Source organism: Heteronotia binoei, chromosome 13 (assembly GCF_032191835.1).
Source record: "Heteronotia binoei isolate CCM8104 ecotype False Entrance Well chromosome 13, APGP_CSIRO_Hbin_v1, whole genome shotgun sequence".
In the NCBI taxonomy this organism is placed as follows: domain Eukaryota; kingdom Metazoa; phylum Chordata; class Lepidosauria; order Squamata; family Gekkonidae; genus Heteronotia; species Heteronotia binoei.
Window position 1 is genome coordinate 80,025,557 of NC_083235.1, and position 27,920 is coordinate 80,053,476.

Sequence of the window (27,920 nt, forward strand, 5' to 3'; positions counted from 1 at the left end):
CCACTACTTTCTTCTCAGGAGTCACGCTGGGCCCATATCCAAAATACTGCTGCCAAGAAAACTCTAATGCTTGGCACCATCAAGATGGCTACATTGAACCTTTTCCAGAGTGTAAACAAGCAGATGAAAGAGGCTTTACTGGTACCCATAGAAGACACCCACAAACAGCTCGATATGGTATGTCATGTAACTCCCACCTTTTGCTATCCAGATAAAGGGCTTATGACAATGGAAAATGAATAATTTCCTTAGGCACCTCACTCATTCCTGATGGATGGGATTCATTACAGGACAGGATGAGAAGGAATATTTCACAGTGTGATGGAGCATAAAAATATGAGTAAATATGGGATCCAAAGTAAAAGAAGAACCCTAATGGATCTGTAATGTTCATGTTCTTTAATTGATTTCAGATCAATGTAGTTTGTAAACAGAAAGCAGTTTATTCACTAATTTAAGAACAGAAAACAGTTTTATAACACTAACTTAAAGGTAACAACATGAAATCAAAGTTCCAATACAAAGATACATCCAAGAAGGCTGGTTGTTGTGGCTGTTCATCTGTTCATCAAACAACAGCTTCTTCGGCTATTCGGCAGGGCAGGGCAGAACAGCATCCTACCTAGCTCACATAGGCTTAATTTAACCCTACCCTTATCAGTCTCAGCTGAGGCTGATTTACAGGGCTCCCCAGCAGTTAAAGTAAACATAATTCATTTGTTAAGGGCATCAACCCTTTTGTCGCTTAATGCTGCTATACACAGGTCTGGAATGAGTAGATCACCACTATCTCCTCGGATTACAAAGGTCTTCCGCATGTTCCATTACAGGATCAGACTGAAAAGTCTGTAGCTAATAGTGGCCAGCCAAATGCCTCTTGGAAGTTCCCAAGCAGGACCTGAATACAACATTCCTCTCTTAGTATTTGTTCTCAGCATCTGGTGTGCAGTGGTCTATCCAGCCCCTCAGGGGAAGCACATTTTTATCCTGCCCTTCCTCAAAGGAAAGTTTACATGTGCTCAAGCTGCCTCAAACAGAGAAAAAAAAGGCAGGGTATAAATACTTTAATAAATATTTTTAAATATATAAATATTCTCATCTCCATTGTGTTACTCTCACAATTAACCCTGCTTTGCTAATAGTCCCTTATCAAGATCACCTAGACAATTAAACACCTACAAGATTATTTACGCCCACATATTTTCTTAGATAATGTACATTACAGTTATGGGTATATCTTGTCAACACCTTTTTGCTATCTTTCATTATGACAGAGATATATCAGTTTTAATAAGCACACTTTCCACAAGTATATAATTGTTTGCCATTAACAAATGCATTATATCTTTCAGTTATGTTTTCCTCTCATCCTTATCATGCTCATTATTTTCCTTCTATCTGGATTTAGTGTTCAGTTAACCAATCAATGGCCCAATCTACACTTACAATATGCTCCCAATTCGACTTCCAGAAACTTCCAATTCTGCGCCTGGTTCTGTCTCCATTTTCACACCTGGCTTGTTCCTTGCCAAAGTGTGCTGGTTTTGCGGTTCTCCCATTTACACTGGGAAGGAGTATGCCACATTTAAATCTGTCTCTGTATCATTCTTTTTTAATGTTATATTCCAGATATAAATATATTTTTATTTTATATATAAACAAACATAGAAAGCAAACATATTTTATATATAAACAAATATATTTTATATATAAACAAACATAGAAAGCAAACATAGAAAGCTGAAGTTAAATCCTACGAAGACAGAGGTCCTTTGCTTGGGCCGCCGCGGCCCGGGGAGGGGGATCCCCCTGCCGGCTTTTGATGGTGCGCCGCTTATGGCGGCGGACAGGGTCAGGAGCTTGGGGGTGCTATTGGAGCCTTCTTTAAAGATGGAGGCTCAGATAGCAGCCGCTGCCAAGTCCGCATTTTTTCATCTTAGACGGGCAAGGCAGCTGGCCCCCTTTCTGGAGCGCGACGACCTAGCAACAGTGATCCATGCTACGGTCACCTCAAGGTTGGACTACTGCAACGCCCTCTACATGGGGCTGCCCTTGTCTCGGACCCGGAAACTGCAGCTGGTGCAGAATGCCGCGGCCCGGCTGTTATTGGGTCTCCCAAAGTGGGAACACATTCAGCCGGGTCTTCGGACTCTGCACTGGCTTCCAGTGATATACCGAGTCCGGTACAAGGTGCTGGTTATTACCTTTAAAGCCCTATATGGCCTGGGACCTGCCTACCTGAAGGACCGTCTCTCCCCACATGTTCCCCAGAGAGCACTGAGGTCAGGAACACAAAATCTCCTCACTATCCCCGGGCCAAAAGAAGCCCGCCTGAAAGCCACCAGGGAAAGGGCTTTCTCCGTTATGGCCCCCGTATGGTGGAATCAGCTGCCGGAAGAGGTGAGGGCCCTGCGGGACTTAGCGCAGTTCCGCAGGGCCTGTAAGACGACCCTCTTCCGGCTAGCCTATACCTAGCCTACATTTAGCTAGGATAACAACCGGAGGAAACTGGCCAGCCATCTGTTCACAGGAAACTGAATTACTCTGTTTTAATGTTTTAACTGCTTAAATTATTTAATTGTTTTACATTTGAAATTGTCTACTTTTAAGTTTGATTAATTGTTGGAAGCCGCCCTGAGCCATCCGTGGGATAGGCGGGATATAAATCCCAAATAAATAAATAAATAAATAAATAAATTTAAAAGATAAGATAGAAATACCACAATGGTTCATTTATACATAATAATATTTTGGCCAATAAAAACATAAAAATCAGTAAGAGAGGAAAGCCATCAATATTGTCTAATAAATCGTAGCTGATAACATTTTTCTGTTTATAACATTTCTGAACAAATCTTACATTATTAAGTACAAGTTACTTATGAACTTTTGATTTTGATCTGGACTACTTATAAATACATTTACTTTCCTAACATTCTTGACAACATTCCTAACATTCTTGACAATTCTAATATTTCTTGACAATTCTAATATTTCTAACACTAGGTCATTATAACCATAAACATTTTGAACATATGTTACTCAATTCTGTCTCTTAATTCTTTTGGACTTTATAATTTTATTCTTATTTTAATCTTTTAAAGTTTTGGTCAATATATGCCAAAAATATGTTCCATTTTTCTTGAAATTTGGATTCTGGTCTATTGGATTTGGATTCTGGTCTATTATGCAGGTAGGATGTTGGCTTTTCCTTGGTCATATAATCAGTTGATTTATTTTTCCAATCAATCAATTCTGGGCATATTTCAGCTTTCAGCTTCCATTTTGATGCAAATACCACTGTTGCCACTGTCACCATATATTTAAATAATTCATTATGAATTTGATAGATTGGATGGTACTATGTCTAATTCTAAACATTTTTTTATTCATCGGGAAATTGACTTTCAATATATTTTGTATTTCTTCATGGATCTTATCCAATATTTTTTTAGCTTTGTTACACCACATATGATAGAAGGTTGGGTCTACACATTACACTTGATCTTAGCCAAAAGGCCGAGAAGCGATTGAAGGTCGGGTCTGTACTCTTGCATTTCCAACATCTAGCATTGTGGCTCTTGTTTGCTTTTGCAACTTCTTTGGGTATGATGTACCATCTGAAGAACATTTTGTACCAATTCTCTCTTAGTGTTTGAGATTCAAATTTGATTTCTTTTGTTCATAAGTTTTCCTATTGGCTCATAGAGATATTCTCTCCAAAGTTCTTCATCCATTTGATCATACAGTCCTACACTTGCCCTGCTTCTATTTCATATTGCAATAATATTTTATATATTTTTCATAATAGATGTTTTAGATCACTTGTAATCAAATTTTCATAGGCCGTTTTCTGTTTTAGGTGGCCACCTTCTTTTGTTACTAATTCTTTGTGTTTAGATGCCATTTGATAATATGTCAGCTGTTGAATATTCCTTCCTACATTTTGTATATCTTGCCAAGATATTATTATTCCATGTCTTGTCGTATTATTAAAGGTTAAGTAGTTATTTTTTCCCTAGTACTTGCATTGCAATAAACATTGATTGGAGATGTCAGTGGTGAAGTAGGTGGGTTTATTCTGTTTTTATACTGAACCATATTCTTAGAAATTCATCTCTCGCTATATGGCTACCATCTTGCTTCTGAATAACTTTTAATGACTTGTTGAGCCATAAATAATTGTGAACTCCTTCCTAAGAATCAGCTATTTTTAATTTAATAATCCTCTCATCTGGGTTTATAATCCACTCTGATTCCAGATTAGTGCTGCTGCTTGGCGATATAACCTAATATTTGGTACAGCCAAATGGCCTCTTTTTTTCTTAAATTGTATTATTTTAAACCTCACTCTTGGCTTTTTTTCCCATATGAAGTTGTTAATAGTTCTCTGTCAATTTTTAAGGACCTTTTCTTCTATATCAATTGGTTGCATTTGAAACATAAAGGTTATTTTTGGCAAGACATTCATTTTGATGGCAGAGATTCTACCCAGCCATGAAATTTTCAGTTTGTCCCATCATTGCAAATCTTCTTGCCCATTTTTTTAATACTTGTCCATATTTTTAAGTTGTCTTTATATATAGATTTTTATTTTGTCCTGTTATATTAATGCCTAGTTATTTTACTAGGGTTTTTTTGGTAACAACGCATCCAGTTAGTTTCTGTATTTCTTCTTGTTCTTCATTGGTTGAATTTAATAAGATTATCTTGATTTTCTTTTTATTCAATTTGTATCCAGAATGAATTCCAAAGCTGGTTAACTGTTGCATTGTGTATTTCAACAACCTATAAGGTTGTGCCACTGTTATGTCAACATCGTCTGCATAGCTTTTCATCTTATATTCTTCCTTATCTTCCTTTATTCCAGTAATCCTGTTATCTTGTCTAATTTTATTGGCTACTATTTCCATTGCTAAAATAAATAATAGCAGTGATATCGGGCATCCTTTTCTCCTACAATATTCAGTTGCATTTAAGAGATATCTAATGTTATCTTTCATATATCTTTTTGGTACAAATCCTGTTTGATCTTGATCAATTAGTTCTGGAATATATTTTCTTAATCTTTCAGTGATCATTGTTGCAAAAATCTTGTAATCTATGTTTAGCAATGAGATTGGTATATAAGATTGTGGTAATAGTGGATCATTCCCCTCTTTATGTATTAAAGTAATATTGGCCTCTTGCCATGTTGGTGGTAGCTTTTTTCCTCTTGTATTTCACTCCTTTTTGAAGCAGTATTGTTAAAATATCTTCAAAGGGTTTGTAGTATGTTGCTGTAAGACCATCTGGACCTGGAGGATTTCTGGGTTTTGGCATCTCACTGCAGGAGCGATCGCAGAATGCTGCTATGATCCCTCCTGAATCGAACGGTTGGATGGCTCCCTTGATGGGAAGCTCAATGGGGACCCAGGTGAGGGTCTCCAGACACAAGTGGCTCAATGAGAGTCGGGGATTCCAATAGCAGTCAGGTCCACGAGCTCTCTGTCACCCTGAAGCTCCGCCATGATGATCGCCATTTTAAATGGCCACAGATAGCTGCAAATCTTTCAAAGTGCTTCTGCTGACTTCTACAGAACTTTGCCTGCTTTCTTCTCAATTCTGACTCTAAGTTTGCTTTTTTATATTATTCCAATCAAAATAACTGTATGGAACAAGAACGGATTTGGATTTAGAAAAGGGATTTGGGCATTAGCTGCCCCCCACCTATCTGAAGATTTGAGCTTTCAACCAATTTTTTTCCTGTACTAGTGATTTCAATTTCTACTTTGACTTGGCTCCAGTGGCTGTTGCTTCTATTGCTATTCTTCATTTGAATATTTGACTGTAGATGTATAATGTTGTTTAAGGTTTCCTTATTAATTTAAAGATAAGTGGAATATTTGGAACTTGGCTTACATCTGTCTTTCTGGATCTATAATTTACTTTGACTTTTGCTTTTGTTGTTGTTGTTGCTGCTGTTGGCTCTTTCTTTATAAAAATCTGGTCAGTTCCTGCTTTGATGTTAAAGTTCTCATTATTCCTGGATTAATAATTGGATTGCAATAATTCCAGTGATTATTTCCCTAATTAGAGGATTATATTACATTGGATTTTAGAGACTGTTCTATTGGCATTTATTTTTTAAAATACCTTAAGACACTGAAAAGACTTCCTATATCTACTGGCTTTTAAAAAATTTAAACACCATCAACCTAGAAGAATTTTATTGAAGACAACAGTGTATCCTGAACTTTTAGGATGGAAGAAGATGGGTGAGATTCCTTTACTGTCTCAGTTAATATTTATTTTTGTTTGAGTTAAAAGTTGACTCTTGTAAACATAAATTGTTTTGGTTTGATGGCTGTGCTTATCCTGTTTGTGGTAAGATTGTTATTAAGAAGAAGAAGAAGAATTGCAGATTTATATCCCGCCCTTCTCCCTGAATCAGAGACTCAGAGCGGCTTACCATCTCCTATGTCTTCTCCCCTCACAACAGACACCCTGTGAGGTGGGTGGGGCTGGAGAGGGCTCTCATAGCAGCTGCCCTTTCAAGGACAACCTCTGCCAGAGCCATGGCTGACCCAAGGCCATTCCAGCAGGTGCAAGTGGAGGAGTGGGGAATCAAACCTGGTTCTCCCAGATAAGAGTCTGCACACTTAAGCACTACACCAAACTGCATAGCAATAGCAAGAACACACTGTTCCTAAGTTTAGGAAATAATTGAGGTATATTACTCATTGGAACTAGAGTAAATTTTGTAACAGTGGTATTGAAAAATTATAGTTGGTATTATTAATGTTTGGTGTCAAGATTAACAAAATTATAATTGGTATTATTGATATTTGGTGTCAAGATGAACAAAAAAGCAGGAAAAAACCCACCACCTCATTCCCAAGCATGTCTACAGGGCCTGCAAAATGTGGAGTGTCTGGTATACAACATGATTTAAAAGATACCCTTATGACTGCTATTACACATCTGACAGACAAGGTAGCAAATTTAGGAGATCAACAGCCCAATCCAAAGATAAGGGGCAGCCAGCCATAGCATAGCTGCCATGCTGCTAGTAGAGTTCCTGAGGACTTCAGCATGCTGGAGCATGGGGAGGGGAGAGGCGTAGCTTGCCATGAGGGAGACAGTCGCCATGGCAAAGCCACTGGCGGAGGCACAGAAGGGAGGCAGAGGTGCTGGAGGGGATGGCCAGCCCACCCTCCCATTGGTCAGTCCTGGCACATGCTCATGACAGTCAGGGATGGGGAGAGGCAGCCCCAGAAAGGCTGATAGCCATCCCCAACCCGCCCCCAAACAGAGAGCAGAGCCAATGATGGCCAGACCATCACAGGCAAAGGAGAGATGGCCCACCAACATGGGGAAGGAACAGAAGTGAGGCTGGGGGCGACTTCCGGGGGAGGAAAATGCCAAGCTGAACTGCTTCTCACATCAGGAGCAAGCTGGTTCTGTTCTGGGTAGTGGAAGGCAAATTAATGCCTACTGCCTACTTTTCTCAGTCAGAGATTAGTCCAAGATATGCACAGAAAACTTTGAGGAGATTTACCTTGGCTAAAAGGGAGTCCCGGGGAGGGGGCTCCTTTGAGGCTTTGAGGGGTCTCCAGAGAAGAGTTGCATTTTCATCATCTGCAGAAGTTCTCAGAGTCATTTATTTGACATAAGCTTGACAGAATCCTAACCTTCTTGGACATTAATAAACATCTAAAGCTACACAAGACCGGTGTGGATCTGGATAATTGACAGAAAACGTACAGATTACTATCTTTCATTCTGGGACTATTTACAGTTAAACAGAATAAATTCAGAAGGTGGGAAATGGAAATTTAGAAAGCTTGAAAGAAGAAGGGAGGAAGAGGTGAAATTTGGACTTGTAAATTTAAAGGACAGTGCTAAAAAGTGCGAAGGAATTTATTTGGTCTACTTGCAGTTTTGAAAAAAGAGCACCATCATCACAGATCTGCAGCATATACAATCAACACAGGAAGTACATCAAGTATCGTGAGATCTCTTTACCAGTGAAAACCAGATTTGGTGGCAAGTAAAGCAGGAAGTAGTAGATGAAAAGCCTACTCTAGGACTATAATACCATAGAGAAATATCAGCGGCCATTGCAAGGAGGTCAAAATTAAAATAACATTTTTAAAGTGTTTGGGACATTAAAAATTGTTGGAAATAATTGAGGTGATGATAAGAACTTAAATACTATTGGACATATTGTTTATATTGGACTTTAGAAGACTTTAAAAGGAAAAGGGAAAAAAATAGTGAGAAGCAAAAAGTCGTGACCACCATTTTAAAGGATTTTTAAAAAATTAAAAATTAATATCTTGGTCTGAGAAGTTCTGAGGACGGCGAAATTAGGCTTGTTGTAAAAAGCAAGCTCTAATCTTTTGAACTTGATAGTTAAATTTGAATGTGGTGAGATCAAAATTTTCGGTGTTTTTAAATGTCAGAACACAAGCAAACCTGTACAAGGGCTACTTCATTGGAGAAAATGCTGGACCAACTAGAGGCAATGGAGGCCAGAATGGTGAAAGGCATGAAAGAGATTATAACTGCATCTAAAAAAGAAATTATTGATGAGATTAAAAAAGATATGGAAGATCTCAGAAAAGAGACAGAGGAAACAGCTAAGAAAGTGCAGGAGGTAGAAGGGAGAATGAAAGTCCATGACTCCACCTTGTTAAAAATACAAGAAAAAGTGGCAATCCATGACTGTAAATTGATGGAGACTCAGATACGTCTGAGAGGAGTACCTGAAAAGGAAGATGGTAACTTGAAAAAATATATAATAAAAATAATTGCAGAATTTTTAGAGGAAGATCCTGAAGAGACTAAAAATTTGTATGATTATATGTATAGAGTGAACTCTATGCCAAAAAAAATAATCTACCAAGAGATGTTGTCATAAGATATATGACAAAAGAAATGGTGGGAAAGATCATGAACAAAAATTTTGAAAAGACATTGATAGTGGGAGGCAGAAGAGTAAAAATTATGAAGGAGTTGCCAAGGCAAGTGATAAACGACAGAAGAACATATTAAAAACTGACAGAAAAATTACGGGACAATGAAATGAGATTTAGATGTATTATACCTGAAGGTTTGAGCTTTGAACTCCAGGGGAAAAGAATCACAATTACAAATGCACAGGAACTGTGTAGATTTTATGAAGAACATAAAGAATTTGCACCATGATGGATTATAAATTATTGTCTTGGAATGTAAATCGACTAAATTCACCACAAAAAAGAAGGGCAACGTTTCATTGGATTAAAAAGCAAAATTGTAATATAGTTTGTTTACAAGAAGTGCATATTAAACAAAAGGATTACAATTTTTTATGGAATAAACAATTGGGACTAGAATTTTATTCATTGGCTGAACAGAAGAAAAGAGGAGTGGTTTTTATATCAAACGAGAATTGGAGCCAAAATTAGTGTTTAAAGATAAAGATGGAAGATTTGTAGCAGTAGAAATAATATTAAATGCAAAAAAACTACCGTTGTTATTGGGACTGTATGCACCCAATGGTGCAAAAGATGCTTTTTAAAAAGACATTATACAACAATTTGATGAACTGACATATGACCAAGTTTTGATAATGGGGGATTTTAATGAAACAATTAAAAATACACTGAATAGGTCTGGGGGAAAAAATAATAATAAAGAAAAATTGCCAAAGTCTTTTTTTGAATTGGTCAAACAAGAAAATTTGGAGGATATATGGAGGAAATTTAATCTTGAAGTGCGGGACTACACCTTTTATTCAGCAAGACATAAAACTTTTTCCAGAATTGACATGTTGTGGGGCACTAAGGATTTAGGTCTTATAACAAGGAAAATAGAGATTTTACCTAAAATTGGGGCCGATCATAACCCAATAATGTGGATTACAAAATTGTCTAAGAAACTGAGAAGATGGAGATTGAATGAAGATTTACTACAGAATAAAGAAATACTTTCAGTTTCACTTTATTTCAATTTATATCCCGCCCTTCCCGCCAAGGCGGCTCAGTGACATATCTAGAAAATGAAACTAAAGCTTTCTTTCAAATGAATGACAAAGAGGATATTGAATTTCAGACGGTCTGGGATGCCTATAAAGCAGTAATGAGAGGAATAGTGATTACTTTGAATAATAAAGATAAGAGAGCAAAAGAAAAACAGTTGTTGGGTATTCAAAATGAAATAAAGAAAAAAGAAGGGGAGCTGAGAAAAAGGCCAGGGAAAAAGAAAATTATAAGGGAAATTACAATACTGCAAATGAGACATTTGTTAAATAAAGAATTGGAATGGAATCTGAAAAGATTGCAGCAGAAATCTTTTGAGGGTGTAAATAAACCTGGAAAATATTTGGCTTGGCAACTGAAGAAAAAGAGAGAAAATTATTAATAAAATTGTGGTAGATGGAAAAGAGGTGGTTAGCCAAGAGGGAATAAAAAGAGAATTTTTTAAGTATTATGCCAAGTTGTTTAAAGGTGTTAAAATAAAGAAAGAAAAGATGGATGAGTATTTACAAAAGATAAAAATAGAACCCTTAACAGAAAATATGCGAAAAGCTTTGAATGATCCCATTGAAAAAATAGAAATTGAAGCAGCAATTAACGCAATGAAAAATGGAAAGGCACCTGGGCCAGATGGATATACAGCTAAATATTTTAAAACCCTTAAAGAGGAGTTAATACTGAAATTGCAGAAGTTGATGAACATGATAAGAATAAAAGGGAAAACACCAAACACATGGAAGGAAGCTGTTATTTCGTTGATTCCAAAGGAAGACAGAGATGTCACAAATATAAAAAATTACAGACCAATTTCGCTATTAAATAATGACTATAAAATATATACAAGAATCTTGGCAGAATGGCTTAAACAACATTTGATAAATTTTATAAAGGAAGATCAAGCGGCATTTCTTCCCAAAAGGCAAATAAGAGACAATATTAGAACTGTTGTAAATATTGTAGAATATTATGAAAGACATCCAGAAAAGGAAGTAGCATTATTCTTTGTGGATGCAAAGAAAGCATTTGATAATTTAAATTGGGACTTTATGTTTGCAGTAATGGAGAAAATAGAGTTAGGAGAAAGCTTTATAAGAATAACAAAAGCAATATATACTGAACAACGTGCAATATTATGTATAAACACAGATATTACAGAAGATATGATAATTAGTAAAGGTACAGGACATGGCTGTTTGCTTTCCCCATTGTTGTTTATAATGACTCTTGAAATATTATTGATGCAGATTCAAGAAGATAAAGAAATAGAAGGATTAAAAATAAAAGGATTTACTTACAAATACAGAGCATTTGCAGATGATCATAAACTAAATCGTATACAAGTTACACCTTTGCTGTTAGCTAAAATACAAGAATATAGGGAGTTAGCGGGACTTTGTAGTAACAAAGAAAAATCAATTTTTTATGTAAAAATATGCAAATAAATAAGCAACAGGTCTTACAGAGACTGACGGGTTGTGAAGTTACCTCCAAGGTAAAATATTTGGGTGTGGAGATAACAATGAAGAATATTGATTTGTTCAAAAATAACTATGAGAAGCTATGGCGTAAAATGGATGAAGATATGTTAAAATGGAATAAACTTAATTTGTCACTGCTGGGTAGAATAGCTGCAATTAAAATGAATATTCTACCAAGAATAATGTATTTGTTTCAAACTATTCCTATTGTGAAAGATAGTAAACAATTTGATAAATGGCGAAGAAAAATTTCAGAATTTTGTGGGCTGGGAAGAAACCAAGGATCGAAATGAAAATTTTGACAGATGCAAAAGAGAGAGGTGGATTTCAATTACCGAACTTAAAATTATATCAAGAAGCAGTCTGTTTAGTGTGGATAAAAGAATGGATAATGTTGTTAAATAAAAAACTCTTAATGCTGGAAGGTCACGGAAATAAATTTGGCTGGCATGCATACATGTATTATGGAAAAAAGAAGATGGACAGTTTTTTCTCTCACCATTATATAAGAAACAATTTGCTAAATACATGGATGAAATATAAGAAATATGGAGATGAGAGAAGACCGTTATGGATAGTGCCAGCTGAAGTAATAAAGATAACAGCTGAGATAGGTGAAGAAAAGTGGTTGTCATATAATCAATTATTAAAAATACAAGGTGGCAAAATAGAATTGAAAACTGCTGAAGAGTTGAATAATAAATATGACTGGTTCCAAATGCAACAAATAAAGGGTTTGGTGAAGGAATAAAAACTGAAGGAATAAGAAAAGAACAAACAGAAATGGAAAAGGTTCTGCTTGGAGACAATGAAAAATTCATTTCAAAAATGTATAAATTACTTTTAAAATGGTCTATGGCAAATGAAGTGGTGAAATCTCAAATGATTAAATGGGCAATAAATGTAATAAAGAAATACAGATGGAAACTTGGGAATACTTGTGGAAGAATTCTATGAAGCTTTCGACATGTCATAGTATTAAAGAGAACTGTTTTAAAATGATGTATAGATGGTATATGACTCCTAAAAAATTGGCAAAGATGAACAACAAGATGCCAGATAGATGTTGGAAATGTAAAAAACAATGAAGGTTCTTTCTACCATATGTGATGGACTTGTGAAAGAGCAAAAAAGTACTGGCAGATGATTCAACAAGAAATTTCTAAGATCTTGGGGTATGAATTTAAGAAAGTTGCAGAGACTTTTCTGTTGGGATTACAAATGGAAAAATTTCCAAAAGAAGATAGAACTGTAATTTGGTACTTGCTTTCAGCTGCTAGGACATTATATGCGCAGTTGTGGAAGTAAGAAAAAATGCCAGAGAAATGGGATTGGATTGTAAAAGTTTTACAATCCAATCCCATTTTATTTGTTTTAATTATTTAATTTGGCTAAACTCGACTCATATATATTTTATTTATTTTATGTATTTTAGCTCCCTATGTACTCTATAATCTAGGATTTTATATTATTTATATTGCTATTTTACTGCTAAATCTGTTTATGCCAATAAAGGCTTGCTGTTTGCTGTTTAAGTTCGCTGTCATAGAGAGCGGCTGGAATGTGTGTGTGGGAGTGAGCAACCCAGCAGCAGACACCCCCCCCCACCCAGAGACCCCCCCTGTGCTGCCCTGACACCCCCTGCCATGTGCATGGAACACCTCCCCTGGGGGCCAAAGAACTCAGAGTGCAAGTGCATCAGCCGCAGAACTCTGAGTCCACTTCAACAGCCCCCCCTTAGTGCCCTGCACACAACAGCCCTGTGGGGCTGGGTAGGCTGTCAGCCTGGGCAGGCTGAGGGGTGGCACTCCCCTCCCCTGTCCAGCCATGCGGGGGGCAGCGTGGTGGCTCATAGACTGTTCCCCCCACAAAACCAAGTCTGCACACCCTCCCAGGCATTCCCTCAAAGAGGCCACTGATGGGGGGGGGGGTTGCCCAGGGAATGTGCAGCTTATGCCAAGCAGGAGAGACAACAGAGGGCACAGCTGAGACTTTATTTTTCCAGAACAGAGTGCAACAGTCTCCCTGGCGAGCGCTAGGCATTCTTGCAGTGAGTGGGGCCCCATTCCGAGCAGTGAGCAGAAACAGCTGAGTGAGTGGGGGGATGGTGGAGTGGCAGACGCGGAAGCCTCTCTATTGGAGTCCCACCTGCAAAACAGAGATAGAGATCAAGAGCACCTGCAAAGGCAGTGGCTGGAAGAGCGGGCTGCATTTCAGCCAGGCGCTCTTTTAATGGGACCGCCCTGCAATGGGGCAGCTGCCACACACATACACCCTGTGCCCTGCCAGGGGTTGGGAATGTGGCATAGGGCAGACCAAGGGAAGGGAGCAGCACAAGGGAGAGAGGTCAGCAAATGCCCCCTGCAGGAGCCCACTGCCTGGTTCAAGTGCCAGAGACGCTCACATACCAAGCGGTCAAGAGCAAGGGGAGGGGGAGGCTGGGGGGGGACAGTGGAACTTACCCAGCCATGGGCGATAGTCCTCGCATGCAGAGCCTCCGGGACCCTGGAACCTGTGAAGAACTGGAAACGAGAGCATTTAGTCAAATATATTGTCAAAGCAACCGTGAGGTGCAAAACCTGTCACCAATGTGCCTGCCTGTCCCTCACTCTAAGTCTGTACGGCTGGGAGCTCGCCGGCAGAGCTTCCCGCCACGCGCTCCTCTCCCTAACAACTGAGGTGTGCGAGGCCAGAGAGGAAGTATTTCTAGGAGGGGGAAGACCGCAATTGGGTGCTGGGGAGGGGGCTCGTCAGCCCAAGGCGCGATGCAATTGGCGAGGCAATTATGCCACTCCCTGAGGGTTTTGCAAGTTTCCACAGCAGTGTAGGCGACCTTTGTTTTTGGTTTCAATGAGTGCCTATGGGGCACGCCACCGTTTTTGCACCGAGGTGCGCCTCTCGGGGGGGGGGCGTGTCATGGGCCAAACTGCTCAGGAAGCTGCCACGCCACGCCCCCAACTCCACCCCCTCCTCCACCTGAGCACCATACTCTGCCTCACTTCTGCCCACACTCAGGCGCAGCCCTCAGGTGTCGCTGCCCTCAGACAGAGTGGCACTCGGCCATCCCCTTGCCCATGGAACTCCCCTCCGCTGGGGCGGCGCCGGTCGTACGTCGGCGCAATCCCTTCCTGCACCCATGTACTAGCTCGTCTGCTCCTACAAGACTTTCTACCTCCCCCCCTCCCGATTGCGCTCCAAATGGCTGATTTTTATAGGAAATTGGCGGAGAATAGAACAAACCTAAGAAACCAACCAAATGCTGAAGGCTTTAGACTCTAAAGTGATAGTCACAAATTGTAAAGTGGAGGAAATAGACAAAAAAATATATCAGAAGACTGGTTATTACAAATGGAAATTGATAGGGCGGCCTATATGTTAATGTTTCAGAATATACCAGAGGACAAATCAGAAGACTTACCCAAACTAATCAGTGAAGCAAAATATTAGCAAAATATTGCAGGTTGCACATTTGGAAGTGGAACAAGAAATAGACTTAGCCTATAGTGTCTCCTTGGTTTTTGCATGTAAAAACTCACTGCCGAGAGAGGTCCATGTCAAGTTCATGAAGAGGAAAGTGAGAGATTTCATTCTCAAACAGACTAGAGATCACCCTTTGACAATAGAAGGAGAAAATGTGAGAATTTTGAAGAAAGTTCTATGGCTGATGAGACAGAAAAGAAGAGAATATCATGTTTTGTCATCTCTCTGGAGAGAAAATGCTATTACCTACAGATGGTTAACCCCTGAAGGGCTTATCTTTACTTATGAAGGTAAAAGATTCAAGATTTTTTAAAGCTGAATTTTTTATGGAGAAATATGGTGAAAAACTGAAGAAAGGTAAAGATGACAAGGAGGAGAATTAAGAGACTCCCACTCAAGAGGAATCCTCAGGAGATGAAGAGTCAAGAGTTCACAGAACTAGATCTCAAACAAAGATAAAAAAGATAGTAACAATGAGTTTTCATAATGGCTAATGACCAGATTATAATTATTTCACTCAATGTCAATGGACTTAACTCCCCTATAAAAAGATGAAAAACTTTTGCTCACCTATTTAAGTTTAAACAGATGTAATTTGTTTACAAGAAACTCATATAATTCAAAAAAACCAACAACTACTTAAAAATAAAAATTAGGGAGCTTATTTGTTGCTTCTAACCCAAAACAGAAGAAAAGAGGCCTGACTGTATATATTAAAGATAAACTGGATCCTCAAATGGTTTATGCCTCAGAAGACGGAATAATGTTGTTTGTGGAAATTACTATAGAGGGGAAGAAAATTCTCCTAGCAAATATCTCTGTCCCCAATGAGCATAAAAAAAAAAAAACTTTTTTGAGAAATCGCACCAGAACTTAGTAAATTTTGACTATTCAAAACACTGTTCCATTTAGCAATTTTTATTATATTTCAGTTCTAGGGAAGATTAGGGAAGGGGGAACAGGTAGGGAAGGGGTAAATGGGGTTATAAAAGTTTACATTTTAATTTTTGTTTCTCCAACAGATTATCTGCTTTCACAGAACTTTAAACTATAGTTCCATTAACAATCTCTTCATATATATATATATATATATATATATATATATATATATATATATATATATATATATATATATATATATATATATATATGTATATATTCTTAACGTCTCAATAACTATTCTAAGATACAATGTCTCTATCACTCTTTCACTTTACAGTTTTCAATCCATTTGTAGAATGCTTGCCATAAGTCTTTTAAGTCTTGTTTACTCTCTTCCCTCAGCAAATCTGTCAAAATGTCCATTGCTGCCATTTCAAATATTTTTGCAATCACTTCTTCCTTTTTTGGTGGATCAGCCTTCTTCCAATTTTTTGCAAATTGTATTCTAGCTGCTGTTAACATAAATATTTGGTTTTCCTGTCCTTAACCCCTAGCATTATATTCAATAGGAAACATTCTGGTTTAAATGGGATTACTTTAGCACACACATTTTGAATCATCTTATAAACCATTACCCAGTATTTTTTAGCTTTTAGACACCAAGTGTGATAAAAAGAACCCTCTTTATCATGACATTTCCAACATACATTTGTCATATTTGGGTACATCTTAGCTAGTTTGGCAGGTGTTAAATGCCACCTGTAGAACATCTTATAGATGTTTTCCTTAAATGAGGAATTATTTAATTATTATTTTCAGATTAGTCTACCACATTTGTTCCCACTGTTCTAGCTGTATACTATACCCAAAATTCAGAACACCGTTCAATAGATGACTTTAATGCAGTTCTGAATAAAGATATTGATAGAAAAATATCAAAATAAACCATGTTGAAAGATCTGCTGTTAACCATGAATTTTTTCAAATTAGTTGAGGAGATGAACGTTATGGATGCATGGAGGATGAGATTTCCAGTATCAAGAGACTTCACTTTTTATTCTTCCAGACAGCAATTCTGGTCGAGAATAGATATGTGTTGGATGTCTATTGGTTTGATGAAAGAACTGGATGAAATTGAAATTCACGCAAGAGTCATTTCATATCACAGCCCACTAACACTAAAATTGAATGAATGTCCAAAAAACCTAAGACGGCATTTGAATATTCAGATCTTGAAATAGAAAGATTTCATTCAAAATACTAAAAAGGAATTTGAAGGCTTCTTCAAACAAAATATAACTCAAGAAGTGAATATTCAAACAGTGTGGGATGCAAGCAAGGCTTACTTTAGAGGCTTCATCTCATCTCTCTCGGCTTGGCTTCGCGAACGAAGATTTAAGAAGGGTGCAATAGTCCACGTCTGCTGCAGGCTCGCTGGTGGCTGACAAGTCCAATGCGGGACAGGCAGGTCCGGCCACAGTGGCTGCAGGGAAAAGTCTGATTTAGGGTTGGTGCTGTAGCAGTGTGATTCTTCCTCAATCTCCTTTTGTCCTCAAGACCAGCTATGCGTGCGTTCTCAAAAGAAGAGACAGCCTGGTGGATGGTGTGCCTCCATGCTTTGCGATCTGAGGCTAGGTCAGACCACTGGTGATGGTTGATGTGACAGGTGCCAAGGGATTTCTTCAAGGAGTCCTTGTACCTCTTCTTTGGTGCCCCTCTATTTCGATGGCCGGTGGAGAGTTCGCCATACAGGGCAATCTTGGGAAGGCGGTGGTTTTCCATTCTAGAAATATGCCCTGCCCAGCGCAGCTGCGTCTTCAACAGCAGTGCCTCGATGCTAGTAACCTCCGCCCGCTTGAGAACTTCAGTGTTGGTCACAAAGTCAGGCCTGCGCAGAGGAATTTTTTAGGTGAAGCCCAGTGTGCGCGGTACTGGCTCCACCCTTTCACCTGGGGGTCATCTGCCATGGCCCAGTAAGCCGGGACGCCGGCAGCGAGTCCTCCAGGTGGTAGGTGTTACATTAACGAGCTCTATCTGCCCGGGTTTGATGTTAGAGTTTTCCTTCTCTTAGGCTGGCAAGGTTGGTGGGCCCAGCCTGCCCATCCGGTTATACCGCCGGACAATTCGGTCGCACCATGACGTAGCAAACTCTGTGAAAAACGGGGGGGACCAGCGAGAAGGTGTTGCTACGGATGCAGTAATGCAGGAGAGGCCATTGCAGTGACCATCTGCCAGGCATAGCCAGACAGTGACCACGCGGCATTCACTACACCGGGAGAGGAGAGGCTATGTATTGCGCATACACTTTCCCTGGGGGGGTAGGATACCCAGAGGGAGCCCACCCCCCACCCCCCCTTTAGAGGCTTAGCAATTAGATATATGGCAAAACAAAAGAAAGCATTTTTTTCAATGTTTAACTACCCAATTAAAGGTAAATGAAAATAACCTCAAAAAGCAACTTGCAAAGATGGAATTATTGAACAAAATAAAGATGTTGCAACATCAACTCGATTTATTACAGATGGCAGAAGTGGAGAGGAAACTAAAATTTACCAAACAAAATTATTTCAAAATTATTTTGAAACTGGAAAGATGGCTTGCATATAAACTCAGGAAAGAAATTGCAAAAAGGACCATTCAGGCTCTTAGAGGAGAAGACAATATAGAAAAATGTACGAGACAAGACATGTAGAAAATAGTAGAATAATTTTATAAAAATATTATTTAAATACAATCAGACCTAAAACCACACAAGAGAGTTATACTAAGCAATATAACTTGAAATTTTTTACAGAAGAACAAAAGAAAACTTTAAATGATTCTACAACAATTAAAGAATCAGTTGAGCGATTGGTGCACAAAAGAAAAGGAAAGCTCCTGGTCCAGGTGCATTACCAGCAGAATTTTATAAAGCATTTGAAGACTCCTTGATGCTTCCACTTAAACAATTCTTAGATAATATATGTAATGAAGCTGAGATTCCAGACTCCTGGCAAGAAGTTACGATTTCCTTGATTCTGAAGGAAGCTACAGACCTGAAGGATATAAAAAAACTACAGGCCTATTTCACTTCTAAATGTGGACTATAAGATTTTTGCAGCAATTTTGGCACAACACCTCAAGAAAGTTCTATCTGAAATCATTCACCAAGGCCAAGCTGGTTTTTTACCAAGAAGACATCTGAATAATGATGTTAGAACAATGTGTAGCATATTGGAATATTATGAAACACATCAAGAAAAGCAACTTGCATTAATCTTTCTAGATGCAGAGAAGGCCTTTGATAATGTTAATTGGCAGTTTATGCTACAACTGAAAGAAATGGACTGTGATGGTGACTTTCTAAAATGATACAAGCTATTTACTCTCATCAAAGTGCAAAAGTGATAGTAAATAGTAAGTTAACAGATTCAATAGAAATTCAAAAAGGAACAAGACAAGGATGTCCTTTATACCCGTTACTTTTTATTCTTATCTTGGAGTTATTAAATAATCAGATTAGAGAAGATGAAAATATCTGAGGAACAGTGATTAGAGGTGAACAATTATGGGCTTTTGCAGATGATTTGGTATTTATTCTTGAATGATCTTTGGACTCTATCGATTACTTGAAAAGGAAACTAGAACATCAAAGATTTCAGGTTTTCATGGCTGGTAACATTAGGGTTTGTAGAGTCTTTCGGGATCAAGTGCCATGTTCTACTGGAGAAAGTTTTCTTTCCAGACGTTTCGTTCTCAGCTGCGGAGAACATCCTCAGTGGCGTTGCAGCCGGAGCAGGCGCTCAGACCTTCTTGGCTGCTGTGCATTGAGTGGGGCCAGGGCTGCTGGAGAGCTGCTATTTCTAGGCTGGAGGGGGTGTGATGAAAGGGCAATTGGTTTGTGGATGTGCCCAAAACACTTCAAGAACATGCACTTCAAGAAGGAGACCACATCATCCACTTTGAAAGAACTGACGTCCTTTCTACGGTCTCACATTATCATACCCGCCTGAACAGAGAAGCTATTGAGATTTACAAACACCAGCACAATTTTAACAGAAAGGAAGAAGGCATTTTCATCCACCAATCTTGGTACCCAGCTCTGCAAAACACCCTACAGACTATAAATTGCAGAAAGTCTCAGAACAACCAGCAAATTCCACAGAACAATCAGCACAGTCAACAACCATCTTCCTTATCTTCAAACCCCTTCCAACCCTCCCAGCAATTAACACAGAACAATGGTCACATTCAACAGCCAGTTTCCTTATCACTACCCTTCCAGGAAGCCCCACCAAACAATGGGCACATCCACAAACCAATTGCCCTTTCATCACACCCCCTCCAGCCTAGAAATAGCAGCTCTCCAGCAGCCCTGGCCCCACTCAATGCACAGCAGCCAAGAAGGTCTGAGCGCCTGCTCCGGCTGCAACGCCACTGAGGATGTTCTCCGCAGCTGAGAACGAAACGTCTGGAAGGAAAACTTTCTCCAGTAGAACATGGCACTTGATCCCGAAAGACTCTACAAACCCTAATGAAACTAGAACAATTTGGTGAAATGGCTGGTTTGAAAATCAACTATCAAAATCCAAAAATTTTAATGAAAAATATGACAAAAGACCAAATAAATGCACTGCAAGAAAAATCAGGTTTTACTTTTGAAAAGAAAGTTAAATATTTGGGCATATATTTATCAAATAAGTTCAGTAACTTGAAAGCTGATAATTATGATAAACTGCTTAAGAAAATAAAAAAGGATCTGGAAGCCTGGAAAGAATTGCAACAATTAAGATCAATATCTTATCAAGACTACTTTTCCTATTTCTTTTTTTTTTTGTTAAAACAATTTTTTATTTAGTAACATATGGTAATAATATCTAATACTAATAACATAAAAAGAAAAACACTCTATACCTATCCCATAAATTACTCAATTTTATCCTCCCCTCCCCCCATATCAAGTCTCCTGCTGGTGTCAATTACTTAAAATACTAATTTAAAAAAGGTACCTTATCACTTAAAGAATTTCCTTAAAAAAGAAAACTACATATCATCCTACAAAAGAGTAAACAAAACCTATATAAACCAACTCAGTTATTTTAGTCCATTTTCATTATTCAATTATTATAAAAATCACCCAATGTCCTTTTAATCTCCTTTCTTTTTCCACATATCTTCTGAACTTCTCCCACTCCATTTTAAAACACTCCAACTCATAGTCTTTTAAAATTCTTGTAAGTTTATCCATTTCACTCCAGGACATAACTTTTAAAATCCAGTCCCATCTTGCTTCCACAACTGCGCATACAATGTCTTAGCAGCTGAAAGTAAGTACCAAATTATTGTTCTGTCTTGTTTTGGAAAATTATCCATTTGTAATCCCAATAAAAAAGTTTCTGGAATTTTCTTGAACTCATATCCCAAAATGTTTGAAATCTCTTGTTGAATCATTTGCCAAAAATGTTTTGCTTTTTCACCACATATGGTAGAAAGAACCCTCATGTTTTTTACATTTCCAACATCTATCTGACACTTTATTGTTCATTTTTGCCAGTTTTTTGGGTGTCATATACCATCTGTACATCATTTTAAAACAATTTTCTTTAATATTATAGCACTTCGATATCTTCATAGAGTTCTTCCATAAGTATTCCCATGATTCCATTTGTATTTCTTTATTTATATTAATTGCCCACTTTATCATTTGTGATTTTACTACTTCATCCTCTGTAGACCATTTCAATAGTAATTTATATATTCTTGAAATTAACTTATTATCTCCAAGCAGAACTTTTTCCAGCTCAGTTTGCTCTTTTCTTATTCCTTCATTTTTAATATCTTTTTCCACCAAGCTCTTAATTTGTTGCATTTGAAACCAATCATATTTGTTATTTAATTCTTCCGCTGTTTTTAATTCTATCTTACCACCTTGTATTTTTATTTTGGAGAAATAGTTTTTATTAAACAAACAAACAAGCAAGCAAATAGTAAAAAAGAAACAAATACATCCAAGACAACAATAAGCGAAGGAATATAAGAAAAACAAATCAGGAACACTATAAAACACAATAAAACACAATGAAACACAATAAACACAATAGAAAATACACAACCATACAATTGAGAAGAAAACCACTACAACTACAAACTCATTCACACTAAGGGATGGAGAGGATCAATAAACTTCTGTTACTCCAAATCAACACCTTTACTTTTTACCCACTTGTATATGGGATCCCATTCCTCCTGACATTTTTGCACATTGCCATCTCTTAATCTTATGGACATTAAGTCAGATTCTGCGGCATCTAACAGTTTGGTAATGAATTCCTCTCTGTTGGGGATTTTATTGGTCTTCCAATACTTGGCATAAAGTATTCTGGCAACAGTAACTATGTATAGTAATAGTTTTAGTTTTGTCATAGGAAGGTTTTGTCTGCAGATATTCAAGAGGTAAAGTTCTGGTACATGACTAATTTTTATTTTCAAGATTTTTTGTGCCCAGATATTGACTTGGGCCCAGTATTTTCTGGCATCTTCACATTGCCACCAAATATGAAACAAAGATCCTTTAATTTCTCGACACTTCCAACATTTGTTTGAATATGTAGGATATATTCTAGCCAATCTATCTGGTGTGAGGTACCATCTGTATACCATTTTGTACAGGTTTTCTTTAAAGTCTGCTGGTTTTATTAATTTCAAGTTCTGTTTCCATAGTTTTTCCCACTCAGCCAAGTCTAAGTTAAAACCAAAGTCTTTCAACCAACGGATCCATGATTCTTTTACAGTCTCATCTTGCATCTTGATTTGGAGCAGCCAATCATAAACTTTGGAGATAATCTTCTGCTTGGCCTCTAAAATAAGGTCCAATTCAATTGGTTTATTCGAAAATCCTTTTTCTTTATCCTTTTGGAATCTTGATTTAAGCTGACATTGTACCCACCAACTCAGCTTAGAAAATTCTTCCTCAATCAGGGCGTTCTGATCGTTCAACAAGTAGCCATAGTTTTGTTGATTGTCCCAATTGTACAGATTAGGGTGGGTCAAAGCTTCTATTGGAGATATCCACTTTGGAGTGTAAGAGTAATGCACTTTGATTTCCAGCCAGGTCCTGTATAAAGATCTTCTTATTTCATGTCTAAGAAAACGGCCAGATTTGTTAGGAGTATGATACCACATGTAATTGTGCCAGCCTTCCCCCAGACCAGCACCTTCCATGGCCAATAATCTCTTGTTACTCAACATACACCAATCTCTTAACCACGCAATACAGCAGGCCTTATAGTATAGGTTCCATTCCGGAAGAGCCAGACCGCCTCTTAATTTACTGTCCTGTAAAACTTTCAATTTTATTCTGGCTTTCTTGCCCTGCCAAATAAACGTCTTGGTCATGCAATTAAGTTGCTGGAAAAATAACTTGGGTAGAATAATTGGAATTGTTTGGAAGAAGAATAAGATTCTGGGAAGAATGTTCATTTTAATTGTGGCAATTCTGCCTAGAAGTGATATTTGGAGATCTTTCCATCTGGTTAAATCCTTGCGAATCTCTTTCAGTATTTTTTCATAATTGTCTCTATACAGGTTCTTTAAATCATTTGTTAAATAAATTCCAAGGTATTTTATTTTTCTTTCATGCTTAAATCCTGAAAGTTGTTCAAGAAGTTTAATTTGGGCTTTATCCATGTCTTTCGCTAAAATTTTTGTCTTAGAGACGTTCAATTTAAAGCCGGAAACTTCTCCAAATTCTCTTAATCTTTGTTTTAGAAGAGCTATCGAAGAAATCGGTTGTTCCAAAATAAATACTAAATCGTCTGCAAACGCCAAGGTCTTAAATTCTTCATTGTTTATTCTAGCTCCTTGAATTTTGGGATCCTTCTCTAATTTTCTTAATTAAAGGTTCCAACGTCAAAATAAAGAGCAGGGGCAATAGGGGGCACCTGCCTGGTACCTTGTTCTATTTCTATTGGGTCAGACATCACTCCATTAAAATTAACTTTCGCTGCTTGCTTCGAGTAGATTGCTGCAACCATTTTACGAAACTTTTCGCCACAGCCAACCGCGGCCAATGTCGCTCCCATAAAGTTCCAGTTCACATTATCGAATGCTTTTTCGGTGTCCACCATGATACCCGCAAATTGTTTATCAGAATGGTCTCTATAATATTCAATCGTATTTAGTAGCAGTCTCACGTTCTGGCTCATAAGACGACCCAGAACAAAGCCTGTTTGGTCTTCATGGATTAAACCAACAATTACTTTCTTTAACCTATTTGCTAAAATTGCTGCGAAGATCTTGTAGTCGCTATTAAGGAGAGAGATTGGCCTATAGTTTCTGATTTCTGATGGATCCGTACCTTCTTTATGAATCAAGGTAATTTGAGCTTCTTTCCAGGAGTCTGGGATCTCCCCTGTATTTTGGATACTCTCGATCACTTTTTTGAAAGGCAGCAATAGTATATCTTCAAAAGCTCTAAAAAACTCAATCGGAAGCCCATCCAGGCCTGGAGTCTTGTTATTTTTTTGGATTTTGATCACGTCAACGATTTCCTGAATTGAGATAGGATTCTCCAAAGTTGCTTGTTGTTCCCGTGTTAATTGCTTCATTTTAACTTCCTCCAAATAGTCTTCTTGTTTTTGGTCTGTTATCTTTTGCTCTTTGTAAAGATTCCGGTAAAAATTTTGAATAATATCTTTCATTTGAGAATTCTTGTATTTTTAACAGTTGACTATACAGTAACCACTTTTCTTCAACCATCGCAGGAGATAGTTTTATTACTTCTGTTGGCACGATCCACAACGGCTTACTTTCCTCTCCATATTTTTTATATTTTATCCACATATTTAACACATTTCTTCTTATATAGTGATGAGAGAAAAAACCATCCATCTTATTTTTTCCATAATACATATATGCGTGCCAACCAAATATATTTCCATGTCCTTCCAACTAAAAGTTTTTTATTTAATAATGTCACCCATTCTTTTATCCATACCAAACATATTGCTTCGTGGTATAACTTTAAATCTGGTAATTGAAATCCTCCTCTTTCTTTGCATCTATTAAAATTTTCATTTTGATTTTTGGTTTCTTCCCAGCCCATACAAATTCTGAAATTTTCCTTTCCCATTTATTAAATTGTTTACTGTCCTTCACTATGGGAATTGTTTGAAACAAATACATAATTCTTTGTAGAATGTTCATTTTAATTGTGGCTATTCTGCCTAACAATGATAGATTGAGCTTGTTCCACTTTAACATATCTTCATCAATTTTACGCCAAAGCTTTTCATAGTTGTTTTTTATATAAATCAATATTTTTCATTGTAATTTCCACACCTAAATATTTTACTTTAGAAGTAACTTCACATTCTGTTAGACTTTGTAATTCTTTTTGTTTAGCAATTGACATATTTTTACATAAGATTTTCGATTTGTCTTTATTTATATAAAATCCTGCCAGTTCTCCATATTCTCCATATTCTATGGAGAATTCTCCATATTCTATCTCCGTTGCTATTCATAATGACTTTAGAAATTTTGCTGATGCAAGTTAAAGAGGATAAAGAGATAGAGGGGCTGAAATTGAAAGGTTTTTCCTACAAATATAGGGCCTTTGCAGATGATGTGATGTTTATTAATGAAAATCCATTGCAAATGACGCCCCTGTTGTTAAATAAAATTAAAGAGTATGGAAGAAGAAGAAGAAGATATTGGATTTATATCCCGCCCTCCACTCCAAAGAGTCTCAGAGCAGCTCACAATCTCCTTTACCTTCCTCCCCCACAACAGACACCCTGTGAGGTGGGTGGGGCTGGAGAGGGCTCTCACAGCAGCTGCCCTTTCAAGGACAACCTCTGCCAGAGCTATGGCTGACCCAAGGCCATGCCAGCAGGTGCAGGTGGAGGAGTGGGGAATCAAACCCGATTCTCCCAGATAAGAGTCCACACACTTAACCACTACACCAAACTGGCTCTCCTGGAGAGTTGGTGGGCTTCCATATAAATAAAGAAAATTCGAAAATGTTAAGGAAGAATTTGCCACCAAGCAAACAGAAAGAGCTACAAAGCATAACTGGATGTGAAGTTACCTCGAAAGTAAAATACCTAGGTATGGAGATTACGATGAAAAATATAGATTTATATAAGAACAACTATGAAAAGCTTTGGTGTAAAATTGAGGAAGATATGTTAAAGTGGAACAAATTAAATTTGTCCATGCTGGGGAGGATCTCTGCAATTAAAATGAATGTTCTACCAAAAATTATGTTTCTTTTTCAAACTATTCCAATAGTGAAAGACAAGAAACAATTTAATTTCTGGCAAAAAAGATTTCAAAATTTGTGTGGGCGGGCAAAAAACCTAGAATCAAAATGAAAATTCTGACAGATGCAAAAGAAAGGGGTGGCTTCCAATTACCTGACTTAAAGTTATATCATGATGCAGTTTGTTTGGTATAGATCAAGGACTGGATAACTTTGCTCAATAGAAAATTATTGGCATTAGAAGGCCATGGAAATATTTTTGGTTGGCATGTATTATGGAAAGGAGAAGATGGATGGTTTTTTCTCACATCATTATATAAGGAGGAATTTGTTGAATACTTGGAAAAAATATAATAAATATGGTGATGAGAGAAAACCACTTTGGATTGTGCCAACAGAAGTCATAAAGTTGTCTTCAGATCCACAGGAAGAAAAATGAGTATCATATAAACAACAGCTAAAAATTCAGGGAGGCAAGGTGCAAATGAAACCAGTTGAAGATCTGCAGGATAAATTTAACTGGTATCAACTGCAACAAATTAAAAGCTTAATAGAGCATGATATTAGAAATACAGGTATAAGGTGTGAGCAAACAGAAATGGAAAAAATGCTGTTGGGTGAGGATGAAAAAATTGATCTCAAGGATGTATAAATTGCTATTGAAATGGCCTACAGAATATGAAGTGGTGAAACCTTAAATGATAAAATGGACAATAAATATTAATAAAGAAATACAAATGGAGATGTGGGAACAGCTATGGAAGAACTCTATGAAAATATCGATGTGCTATAATATAAAAGAGAACTGTTTGAAAATGCTATATAGGTGGTATACGACAACTAAGAAATTAGCAAAAATGAACAATCAAGCTTCAGATAGGTGTTGGAAGTGTAAAAGACATGAAGGTTCTTTCTACCATATGTGGTGGACTTGCGAAAGGCGAAACAATTTTGGCATATGATTCAACATGAGACTTTGAGAATCTTGGGCTATAATATCAAGAGAACACCAGATGTATTTCTGGTGGGATTACGAATGGAAAGCTTTCCGAAGCAAGACAGGACATTGTTGTGGCTTTCAGCTGTGAGGACCATCCAAGGCTACAATTCTTTCCCTGATATTTTTAGCTAATTGATTGCAGGTAGGTCAGGTTGAGAGAGTATGAGTGAGACTGGCTCAAGGCCCAGTGAGTTTCACAGTCAAGTGGAGATTTGAACTCAGATCTTCCCAGTCTTATGCTGAGATTTTAACCATGGCACTAGACTACCTATCCCTGGAAATGAATGTGCAGAGATATGGAACATATAGCGCAGCAACCCTGATTAAATCCTAAAGTGAGACAGGCCCCTCAATTTAAATTTGTACTAATCTGGTGGTCACCCTTACTATCCTTTGTTCACAGATCCAGCAGTTCATCCAAGATCTGTCAGACATCTGGGCAGAAGTGAAGAAAAAAGAGGCCCAAAACAGATCTCAGATATCAATGCATTAAGAGATATAAGAGAAATGGACTAACACATTCCACTAATACACTCACGGTTCTGTCACATTTTCTATGCTTGCTTAGGCTTTGGGGACAATGATACTTTCTGCATAGTAAGTTACACCTTCCCCGTCCTTCATTTCCTTTCCTTCAACAATCCCCCCTTCAGAAATTCTATGTTATAAATAATATATTTTATGTAAAGCAAATTTGACATCTCTGCTGTGTTTCTTTCCTTGTTTGATATGAACCCTTCCCAAACAACCTGATGGTGGGTTTTTGGAAGTTAGGAGGATGGAACATAGTCAAGGGAGACAGAGAAGTGAGCAGGTGACAATTGATGGCATTC

At 37.6% G+C, this 27,920-nt stretch overlaps 1 protein-coding gene across 1 annotated transcript in view; it reads left to right on the plus strand.

Moving 5' to 3' along the window:
- The window catches only part of CCDC42 (coiled-coil domain containing 42), a 66,838-nt gene extending 39,127 nt beyond the window's left edge, over nt 1-27,711 (plus strand). The window contains exons 6-7 of the mRNA XM_060252863.1: nt 19-177; nt 27,491-27,711. Coding sequence (XP_060108846.1) covers nt 19-177; nt 27,491-27,580 — 249 coding nt within the window. The 3' untranslated portion in view covers nt 27,581-27,711. The remainder of the gene's footprint in view (nt 1-18; nt 178-27,490) is intronic.
- Nucleotides 27,712-27,920: the final 209 nt, after the last annotated feature.